Consider the following 11,729-nt stretch of genomic DNA (forward strand, 5'->3'; position numbering starts at 1 on the left):
TTAGAGCTCATGAGCCATGTTCATTAGTACAAGCCCTGCTAATGGAACTCAGTATAAAAATGAGACTGTATAAAAAATGATGTTATTGTCACAGTTTCTCAAATCTAGGCTGTCTGTGTGACTATTTTTTTAACAACAATTTCAACAATTTGCATTCACATTTTTTCCAATATATATTAAATAAGAATAATTTGAAAAGGTTTGTGGCTGTAAATGGTTAGATTTGACACATAAAGTTACTAGGCTAGGTAATAAAACATTGCTTTATAAGTCAAATAATTGTACAAAGATTTAAATAAATACATTTGTATTAGTCTGATAGTATTTTTAATTCGTTTTTAAGGCAGAAAGTCGTCACCTGGATCTGGCAACACTGAAGCTTTCCCCGCACGTGTCGACTGGCGTCAGTGATTCCTATTTCAACCAGCAACGAAGAGACGTTCAGGTACCAAATTACATTAAGAAGTTAGTTTTTATTACTTAATTTAGACGTTTATGTGTCAAGATACATTGTTTGCTTTCTTTAATTGTTGTCTTTATGACGTTTCCAATTTTAATCCTCACCCCGTCCCTTCTGTTCGTTAGCATATGCATTAGCTAACCCAAGCTTAGCTGCAAGGGTTAGCAGCTAAACTAGGGTTAGCTAATTATAAATGATAAAATAATGACACAAAATTGACTTTTTAATTTGTTTTTAAGAACTTTATTAGTGTCAAAGATTAAGACGAAGTCAGACAAACAATTATACAGCCATGGAGTTGCCACCTTAGCAGTTAAGGGTGTACATCTGAGCACGGTGTTGTAACAAAATCTGTGACCCGTCATATGTTGTGACTGCTAGATTTCGCCATGACGAATGCACGTGAGAAAAATAAATAACTTCAACAATGTGATATTTATGTCCCATCAGATTTCATTTTAAGGGTTTCTTGTTAGTTTTTTTTTTTTTTTTTTTTTAAGTTATCTATTACTGTTTAATCTTTTTCATTTAATAGATCCGGTGTAGTGTAAAATAACCCTACCGTCAAAATAATCCTACGGTCGACAATGGGCATGCACATGGCGAGCTGCGCATGCTCGTCCGTTTGGATGCCGCGTAAAAAAAAAAGAAAAATTTCGGTGTCAAAGATGGATTCCAGGGGTAATTATTATCTTCAAACATGGAAGCTAGTAGCTACCCACCAGGAATAGAATCATTATTTTTGTCCCAAAAATGTTTGTTTGATTTGAAGTGATGAGATGAATTGTTACTTGTATAATATGTCATTTAAATCAGAAAAAGTGAATTTAATGAAATTAATTACCTTTGTGAAATAATGCTACACCCCTATAATATATATTTTTAAAATTTGATGTTCATTATTCTCCTTTATCAAACGTAGTTATAGTCAGTGACATGCAGACAGGGTACGCAAGGTAGGCAGTGCCTACCCATGGGTGAATTGATATTTTGATTGTTTATTTTAATTATAATGTAATTGTAATTTTTTTTTTTTTTTTTTATTATTCCAGTTCCGATAGCCTACAGTACCTATAAGTTTGAAAGTGTCAGTATTTTGTGCTTTTCATAGCTTAAATGACTAAACATCGCTATTGCCTGGTAGGGCAGAGATGCTGCAGAGTCTCACTCCGCTGTAAGGCAGGAGGAGGCCACGCCCCGTCTCCAAAAGCACATCGCTGCTCTGCTTCTGTTCACATAGTGTGTTTTTGTGTGTTTGTGCATGCGCAGTCAGTTCCCCAAGATGAAAATCATTTACGTTAAAAGGCAGCTCTTTATGCAGCTCTTTTTGGGAGAGTGTGGAGGCTGCTATTGAAATATTGTTTATGTTTCTTTAATAGTGTTTTACGATCTTGATTTTGTTAGATTAACACTTGCCAGCAGAAACACATGTACTTGTCATTGGTGTTGACATTGGTGTTCTCAATTTCCAACGCCCTGCCCACCCAACCCTTGTGCTCACAGCACGTCACTGGTTATAATATATGGTTTATCATAGTAGGAACATTTTACGGTAACAAAATATTGTACAAATACGTGTAAATATTTACTACACTATTAGTGGGCATGCACCCATAGGTAAATTTCACGCGTAGGATTAGTTCTTCACTAAAATCAATCCAGTTCATTTGACTCTTTTTCTATTGATATGATCTTTTTGTTTATTTATATAGAACTAATTATAGAGGTTACATTAACAATTTTCTCAATTTGTGAAATGATATATTGATGAACAAAATGTGTCTCTCAAGTTAACCAACCTGTGTTTCTCATCAGGAGTTGTGAAAAACATGGTGGGTAAAGGGGCAATGAAGCGTAAATCAAAAAGAAGACGTGCTGCTTGTTTTCTGTCTCTGTCCAAGTGTGAGACAGACACGAAGCTTCAGCAGGATGACCAGGCGACAGATGACGCAACGCTTAGCAGCGATGTTGCCACGTTGAGGTGGATGCTTTGACACTACTGACTCACCCAGTCTGTCACTTTTTGGTTGACTTGACTTGACTCTGACACAAAATAACCTTGTTTTGAACCTTAGTGAATTACATACGTCTAGTAATATATCATTCCTGTTTTCACAGCAGGAGTGTATGGTTATGTTAAAAGTATATTTACAAATGTGCACAACAGCTCTAAAAAAAAAAAAAAGAATCAATTCTATGGGGTTGTGATTATAAAGTAAAATAAACAACTTTTTTGCAACAAACCACGTTCAAAAACATGTCAATTCTTTTATGTTATTTTTGACAAGATTTATAGTAATATTTGTGATATTCGATATTAGCTAAATATTCAGTTTCATCCGACTTAACATTTAGATTTAACATTCAGCATTTATATTTGTTTAACATTTATATTTGAATGTGATATTTAGATTAAACATTTTAATTTGACATTCAGCATTTATAATTAGATTTAACATTTATGTTTGAATATGACATTTAGATTTAACATTTAAATTTAACATTCGGCTTTTAGATTTAACATTTATATTTAAATGTGACCTTTAGGTTTAACATTTGAATTTTACCATTCAGCATTTATGTTTCAATATAAATGTTACATTTAGATTTAATATTTAACATTTAGTTTTAAAATTGACATTACAAATTTCATAAATATTACTGTAAATCTGGTCAAAATTCACATATGTTTTTTTAAATGTGGTTTGTTGATAAATGTTGCAAAAAAGTTGCTGTTTATTTTATTAAGTGCAATTTTACAAAAGGCGCCCCATAAAATTCTGGTGTTTTCTGGAAAAAATTAATAAACTGTTGACATTTGCATGTTTAACCACAATTTTAACTAAAGTTTTACTTCAGAAGTCATAGAGGCAGCGGTGTGATTTTTCAACATCTGTATTTGAGCCTGAGGAACAGTTTTAAGCTCTTGCAATGCTTTTCAGTGACCTCTTTTTTTTTAACCCTTAACAGTTACATTTCACCCAGTTGTGTTGTGTTTTTTTCTGAAAGAGTATCTAAACATCTGACTGCAGTTGGTTGTTTTCAATTACACGTGATTCTAGTTCATGTTGTGATGGGACAGTAGTATATGAGTATGCGTATGTACACATTTTGATTAATGTTTGTTAACTTCTCAGTATAAATGTGAAGGCTGCCAAAGACCCAGTTTCTCCAGGGGACTCAGACCAATGTGGTCTGGAGGTGACTTCCATCCCCAAATGCGAAGAAAAAATGGAGGAGGAGAAGGTGACATGAATCAGTTATTATTCAGGAAATTAAATGATTCAGTAAATTACTTTTAGAATTTTTTTTTTTTATGAATGTGTAGAATTTGGTTAATAGGAAATACATAAAACATGATTAATGTTGTAAACATGACAAGTCCAGAAACCCTTTAAAAGATTTAATGAAGTGCTGAAGCTGATTTTAAGCTTTGCTATAAAAAAAACCAAAAAATTATTTTTTTTGTTTTCACTTAAATTGCAGTTTCAGCGGCGTTAAATTTTGTTGTTCAGTGGTGTGGTAAGACTCTAGCCATCTTTTTCATTAAAACTTCAGTCGGTTGAATCACATGCATTATTTGTACTGTCTTGTCAACAGCATTTCAGCTCTTAAATACATTCACTCAGTTAAATTTAAAGTTATATATTCTGCTTTATATGAAAATGATTTTCCTTTATTCCTCAGAGTGAAGTTTCCAATGAAGACCCTGCTCCTTGTTCTGTTGATGATGCATCAGCATCTGAATCTCCTTCCTCAGATGAGCCCCTAATGAACAAAGACAAAGCCATCAGCCTCCCAGACCAAAGCCGTGACCCTGAAGGTACAGCATTAGCAGCAAGTCACTATCACTGGCTGCTATTCTAATCAGCGATTGGATATATTCTGTGTGTTAAAATACAAACAATTATTTAATTGGCTAAGTTAGTGCCATATATTCATTTACTTGCGGTTAATACAAGTCCATCCACATTTGTAGTTTTTTTTAAATGCACATTTTCCACAGTATCTGGACATTTTTAGAAATCTGTCCTTTTATTTTTACCCTTTATATTCTGTATATATTTTAAAATATTTCTACTGTTAATTTACAGTAAAAAAATGTATTCCATCATTTGATGAAAGCGTTGGAAAACTGTAAGTCCTGGCAAATACTGTGGACTTTAATTGAAATTATTTATTTGAAAATGCTGTGATATCTACAACTGCATTTGCTGGTATTTCTACACAATGATTCATGTTTTCTGTAATTTCAACTTTATGCTGTGGGCCGGATTTGGTCCTCGGGCCTTGAGTTTGACACATGGGCTTTAGACCATTGACAGATATTATTCATGAATTTTTTTCAACGTGTCACATGAATTGCATTTCTGGCAAATTGTTCTTGAGGGCAAACCAGCACCAGGTTGTGGCTGTTTCACATGGATTTGTCAGGTTTGTGTTTGCATTAGGATATGGAAAGTTGGTGAACTGTTTTCAAAATAAAAGCCAGAGAGTAACCCAAATCTGAGACACTTGTGACCTAAATCTTATTTTATCCCCCCCCACCCCCGATATGTAGCCTGTGACTGATCTGTTAAAGACACTTTGAACAGCACAAATCTGACCCATATGTGGTCCTAAATTCCATATGTGTCTGATATTTTGCAATGCGACTGCATTTATCCGACCTTTATGTCATGGTCTTTATTTGAAAGCCTTTTGTGTTTGTTTTTCATCTATTTTTTTTACAGTTTGGGAAACTGAGTGGCATAAGAATCACATCATTGTTTTAAGCTCTGAGAAGTTTGACAGCCTCCTAAATATGTGCCCAAGTTTCCGTGGCTGCAAGAGCCACATGGCAGCTTTTGTCTTCATAAGAGGTAAACGTTGAACCTAATGTGTCTATATTTTGAACGCCTTTATTTCATTGTTTTTTTCTTTCATAGCTGTGTTTGAAGACTGATGAAAGAAAGTCTTGTACAACAAAATTGAAAGGAATTTGTTAAACTGCTCAGTTATCAGATAATGTGTGTAAACTGAAATTATTGTCAGTTTTCATCTCTATTTGAATTTTTTTTAATCAATGACGTGCTAGGATTTGAGTCACCCAGCTTTGCAGTATAATGTATTCTGGGTTCTTGTAATCACGTTACTCGCTGTCAACTGAAGCGGGTACATTTTTTGTCCTCACAGAGCTGTCGGATTCAGCGGGGAATCCTTTTCACCAGTACAAAGTGGTTGCAGTGGGAGCAGGCCGTTCAAGTTGTAGCAAGTGGCTTTGCTACAATGGGATGATGGTTCATGACAGCCATGCCATCGTCCTTGCCAGACGAGCCCTTCTCAGGTGCAAACAACTCTCATCAAGTCCTAGTCCAGTAGAGGCCAAATTTGTAATCGTAAATAATGAAACTCTCAAATATCCTTAGTAAAGGATGGAATTATCACATCCATGAGAAATTCATCATCTGTTTGCTTTCAGCTGCTTCTGAAACTGGTTTGAAACGGACCTGGTTCTCTGGCTTGTGTGCAGGTTTCTGTATAAACAGCTTCTGCTGTTCTCTGATGGCGACCAAAAGGCAATGGAGAGCTGTATTTATGAGAGCAGCACAGACGGCCACCGGCTTCAGCTCAAACCTAACACTAGCCTGCATCTCTACACCAATCAGTGTCCAGAAGGAGCAGCCAACGTCTTCGACTTCAAGTACAGCCCTTTAGGAACTCACTGCTTTTGGATTATTCTTATTTTATTTACTTTTGTAATAGTTTCAGCCTGCTTAAAAACACTTGAGCTGAATAAAAATAGGATGAAAAGAGACTTTGACTGATAGTGTGCTGTCCAACAATGGAAGGGTTGGCGGTTTGAATCCCACTTTATCCTGGTCATTGCTTTTGTGTCCTTGGGCAAGACACTTAACCCACAGACCCTCGTTTGAATAGGTGCATGAAATGTGCATAAATGTTAGTTGTGCCCAGAGGAGGTGTAGGCGCAAATTGGCAGCCACGCTTTTGTCAGTATATCCCAGGGTAGCTGTGGCTACAATGTAGCTTGCCACCACTGGAATGACTGGTGTGACTAAATATTGGTTTCTGTAAAGTGCTTTGTGTGCCATGAAAAGTGCTATATACATTTAAACCATTAATATTATTTGAGCGTTTAAGAAGTGTTTTAAAGGGCCACTAATGTTCTGTTATTTATTTTTGTTCTTACTCTCTGCTCTTATACTGTATATACAGTGTTGCTGAAAATGTGAATTTTCTCTCTGGGGATTAATAAAGGTGTATTCTATTTTATTCTAAATCAACCTGAAAAATTCTGTCTCTCTGTTTAGGGGCTATGGGAGCGAAACTTGGACTCATTTGAAACTGCAGTATCTGGTTAAAGGTCAGGGGGTCCCTGCGGTCCACCTGGAGCCCAGTGTCTTGGGAGCAAAAGTCTGCTGCATGTCTGAAAGTGACAAGTTGTGTTGCTGGACAGTCACTGGGGTTCAGGGTGCACTCCTGAGCCACTTCATTCAGCCACTCTACATCACCAGCATGGTGCTAGGTAAGAAAAGAAGCTAATCATAACTTATGCTATGGGAAATTTACTTTGTGGGCAATCTTTTCACATACATTTTGAAACAAGGGTGATTATCTAATAAAAAAAATTGTCTGCAATATTTACACTGCTGATTTGCTAACCTTGTGTATGTTTAACTTTGAATCGTTGTGTTGGAGTAAACATTTTAAAGCAAAAACAGCCACAGAGTTTTATTCTAGTCCCTACATGTCTTAAGGTCCAATACTAAAGAATGATAACATAAGAATAAAAAACTAATCACCCGTTTTACTTATTTTGCAAATTTATATTAAATTTCCTATCACTGGTTTGTTCGCACTAATAAGAAGTTGCTGGATGGCAGCAGAGATTACCACAGAGAAAAGTTTCTACATGAATGAGAATGAAGCAGAGTGAGAAACTGAGGGTTACTATGGTTACAGCAGACACTAAGCTCTCTTTGATGCACTTTTGTCTGCTTAGCTGGATAGTGCTGCTATCCCATTGTTCACCCTGTAAGTATATAGTAACAGGTTTCATTAGCGGGCCTGTTTTCAAACAGAACAGAGTTTGCTCATGTGGTGCTCACCAGAATTCTGCCAACAACTGCCCTAAAGAAGCAACAAGATGAGAGATGTAACACTGGTTAATTTGAAGCAGAGGATCCTGGTGTAAAAGCACCGAAAAAAAAAATCAAACTGCACCACATATTGGATGTTGCACTACATAAGAGAACAGCACTGCAGTGCCAAAGTAAATAAGAAAAACAACCATAAAAATATAAACCGTCTAATCAGCAAACATGAAGCAGTGAGGATGGACAGGCCTGTGTCAATGTTTGCAGAAACTCACCAGAAAAACCAGGTTTTAACATGTTTAGCAGGCTTATGATGGCTATGGCTTTACCAGCTCAGGGAGCACACACACACACACATTGGTAGTCACTGACTCGCTACATGCGTCTTCTATCAGTTTGGAGTGTAAACAGAATCCGAACCTGAAGTACCCTGCATGCATAAAAGTACACACACTGTTTACAGAAGTAGATATAAATGCATCTTGTCTCGGCGTGTGTGTGGCACTGATAATGTTTACAATAATATTTATTAATTTTAAGAATTCACTCATCTTTCACCGCCTACTTTTCTACTTGAGTCCTCCACCGGTGTTTTCCCCCTCCCCCGCAGCTTCGTCTGTGATTCAGAATTATGACGCTATCGCATTTTGATGACGTAAATGTTGAATAGAATGCGACCTGGCTGTTAAGGCAGCAGTCGCATTGCAAAATATCAGATACGTATTAGATTTATATCCACATATGAAAGTGAACTGGGTCAGAATTTAAAAAAAAAAAAAAATGGAATTGTACTGTTCACATAGACATTAAAAAATCAGATATGGGAAAAAAATTGGAATGGACCTTTTTGTGTGAACATAGCCTTAGAAAAATGAGTCAACCCCTACACAATGTACGGTATTTTCTTAGTTTGTTCATTTATTTTGCCCAAATCTCAAACATCCAGTGTTTATTATATTGGATGCATTTTTTTTTTTTTTTTTTGCTGCAATGACTAATCTGTCAATCAACAAAAAACTTGTTTTCATGGCAACTTCCACCATTGAACGATCGGTCAACACACACCTAACACTGACTCACTGTTTGCCACTGTGTTTATTAAGTTGTGTGGATTATTTACACTGTGTTTTTCGTTCCCTAACCAGGAGGAGGTCAGATGATGTTTCGTGAATCCCTTTTCGACACTATCAACATGCGCCTGGGTGATAAATGGGACAACCGTCTGCCTCCAACGTATAAGAAACAAAGCGTCATCTTCCACTTCAGTGAGTCTGACGGAACCACTACTGGGTCTTCATGTTGCGATAACCTGAGCATCAACTGGTGCCTCGGAGACAGGGATGTGGAAGTGATCGACAGCAGCCAGGGCACCGTCATTGATGGGTGAGATGCTTTGTTCAAGTGATTAGTTTTTTTCATTTTATGTTGAACATATTGAGTACATTGGCATGTCTGGTCAGTGCAGTGCTCTTGCAAAAAGTCTTGACCTGGCGGTCGCTCACCTAATGTAAACTCTACAAGCCACTTCCTGAGAAAGTTGAGTCTAATGCATGTGGCAGGTTTGACAGCCTCTGTGTTCCCTTGGGTTCTCACTGTTCAGAGAGCTGCTGTTGTCCTGTAGCCACAGAAGGACAAATACTTTGCTCTCACTAGAGGCTGCATTGTCCTTGAGCAGAGACTACTTCCAAAAATAGATCAGAGATTCTCCTAAGTGTTCAGTTTGCAGCCTTTCTGAGCTTGTTGTTCTGTAGCCAGGTGTTATTTGGAATTTCAGGGGGAGTTTCCAACACTGTTATAATTTAGGAAAAAACTGGCAGATTAAATCACAGCTGAAATTATGGGAATAAAAGATACTGCTTGTATCACATGATATTTCTTTAGTATGCTGATGCTCTTCACACTCCCATCATGAAATCTTCCCACAAGTATGATCAGACATGGAGGTTATGAGTGTGCTCCAGTTTTTTTTTAGAACAGTGTGTAAAATCACCTGATGGGAATCTCCCTGAGAAGTTTCCAGTCTTCTTGTACTATCAGTTTTTTATAAAAGCCCTGCAAATTTCTGAATATAAATTTAAATGATATTGCAATTTTAAGGATTTATAAAATCAAGCTCTTGGAGCAAAATCCTCCATATTCTTACAAAACATGACCAATTTAATTAAGTGTTAATGCACAGTTCTGATTAATTGTTCCCCAGCTCTCCCTCTATGAACGGGCCTGACTTCTCCAGTCGCCTTTGCAAGCGAGCACTCTACAGTTATTTCCTCAAAGTAGCACAACTTCGAGGACATTCCAACTTGGTAGATCTCCCGACCTGCCGCATTGCCAAGGTAGGTTCTGTGCCCAGCCCGTGAAGCTGGTGATTATGTGAAGATCTACACAGTGAAGGGATTGTGAGACGTATGAAATTGTCATCCTTCTGTTGGTTCATAGGAGGAAGGTGTCAGTTACCAGAAAGTCAAAGAGCTCTTCAGACAGCATCTCCTGAGCATCCACGCAGGCGTGTGGAACTCCAAGAAGCTGGTGGATTGCTTTAGCTCCGAAACATTCACAGGCCAGATCCCAGTTTGTCCAAGTTCCTCATCTGGTTTAATTTAGTGTTCTCATGTTAATGTTGCTGATTTTAAAGAAGCTTTTACATCAGTAAAGCAGTTTGGATACCGTAGACTGGTAGCCATATTTGATTGGTACATAACACAACCAATGGTGTGTTTTTATTTGTATTCTAGTGAAGTGTTACTTGGAGGTAATTTAACGTTGTGTGTTTTTGCCTCGAGCAACTTATGTCCTTGAGTTTAGTTTAGTTTTCTTTAGGAACTGCCACCATTCTGTTAAAGTAATGGTCTGATAAATATAATAAATCATTTAAAAAATAATACAGATGGAATTTTCTTTGATATATGAATGAAAGAAAAAAATAGTTGAGCTTTTTGAATGTTGTTAAGATGTCGGATATGGAAAATATGGATATAGATTTTCTGCCATAAAACATTACAATCAATGCTAAATGAAGTAAATACAATAAAATTTGTGCAAATCTCTGGGATTAAAAATATTCTTGGCTCTGCTCCTCCACCCTTAAAAGTATTCATATGCCTGACCATAGTCTGAACAAAGTCTTATAACGACGAGGAGATCGTCTAAATGGAACCATTGCACCCCTGATGCAAAAACTGCCTTTTTGACAATGAGCTTTGTCATAGCAAAGTAATAACAGAATGGAAGAAGCTTCTCACTGTTGCACACTTTAATGACATCTCCACAGAGAGCCAAAAAAACCTTACTAACTGTGCTTTACAACCTGAGTGTATATGAGTTTCTGCTTTAATTTCCTTCTTGCCTGCTACAGGGTCTACAGATAGAAACAAGTGAGAACGCCATGATCTGGTAGAGAGCATCTTTTACTTAGTTTGAGGTTTTCCTCACAGCTCCATAAGAATAAACTAGAAATACAATGAGAAAAATGAGACACGTGACTGTCACGTCACCTGTAAGTAGGTGGGGTGTTATTGATGAAGGGTGAGTATTTTGTCCTTGGAGTGAATTTTAAAATCAAAATAGACAAACTTAAAGATTTACGTGAGTTTGCCAAAGGTCTGATTCCCTCCTTCACTCATTTCACTGCTGTACACTAGCACACGTTCTGCTTACGTCGCCTTTATAATTGGTTGATGCTCACCTGTTATTACATTTCACCTAATTAATAAAACATGACCTGGTGGAGATTCCTGCTTCTACGTCCTTTTTTCATGGCCATGTGATGTGAAAGCACTGGAATGTTAAAGGCCTAAATCCTCCATGATATGGACCTCTTACCTCTTTAGTGGAAACTATATTCTGATTCTGGGTGGACTATAGTGTATCTGATCACATAACTAAAGTTCATGAGTAGGAGTTACCAACTGGTCCACGAAGCAAATTTCTAACCAGGCAATCGGTTCAAAACCATGAAATATTTGTTTTATTTTGTATGCCACTCTGAAATGGTAAACCTCATGAGACTACCATCTTTTGTCACAAAGGATGGTTTAACATTATGTCCCGTGTTTATTAAGATTCTATGCATATCATAACTTGAATCTCTTGCAGATCTTCAGTGCCGATTAAAAGCCCAGTGATCAAATCTCTTCATGCTCACCAAGCAACCAATTTGGCCAATTACAGGGAAA

At 37.0% G+C, this 11,729-nt stretch overlaps 1 protein-coding gene across 1 annotated transcript; it reads left to right on the plus strand.

The window, feature by feature from the left end:
* The first annotated feature begins 413 nt into the window (after nucleotides 1-413).
* adad2 (adenosine deaminase domain containing 2) lies at nucleotides 414-10,375 on the plus strand. The gene is made up of 11 exons (XM_028467192.1): nucleotides 414-465; nucleotides 2,276-2,441; nucleotides 3,598-3,706; nucleotides 4,148-4,283; nucleotides 5,194-5,322; nucleotides 5,636-5,786; nucleotides 5,973-6,143; nucleotides 6,772-6,986; nucleotides 8,703-8,940; nucleotides 9,758-9,890; nucleotides 9,994-10,375. Exons 2-11 carry the CDS (start codon nucleotides 2,290-2,292, stop codon nucleotides 10,156-10,158), a joined length of 1,599 nt encoding a protein of 532 aa, XP_028322993.1. The 5' UTR covers nucleotides 414-465; nucleotides 2,276-2,289; the 3' UTR covers nucleotides 10,159-10,375.
* Nucleotides 10,376-11,729: the final 1,354 nt, after the last annotated feature.

Source organism: Gouania willdenowi, chromosome 14, assembly GCF_900634775.1.
Source record: "Gouania willdenowi chromosome 14, fGouWil2.1, whole genome shotgun sequence".
Classification (NCBI taxonomy): Eukaryota; Metazoa; Chordata; class Actinopteri; order Blenniiformes; family Gobiesocidae; genus Gouania; species Gouania willdenowi.

Excerpts from the sequence above, each read along its gene's own strand:
- adad2 (XM_028467192.1), top strand. The coding sequence starts at position 2,290 with ATGGTGGGTAAAGGGGCAATGAAGCGTAAATCAAAAAGAAGACGTGCT. Across the intron at positions 2,442-3,597 it reads AGCGATGTTGCCACGTTGAG|TATAAATGTGAAGGCTGCCA; the intron begins GTGGATGCTTTG and ends TTAACTTCTCAG. Across the intron at positions 5,323-5,635 it reads AGCTTTTGTCTTCATAAGAG|AGCTGTCGGATTCAGCGGGG; the intron begins GTAAACGTTGAA and ends TTGTCCTCACAG.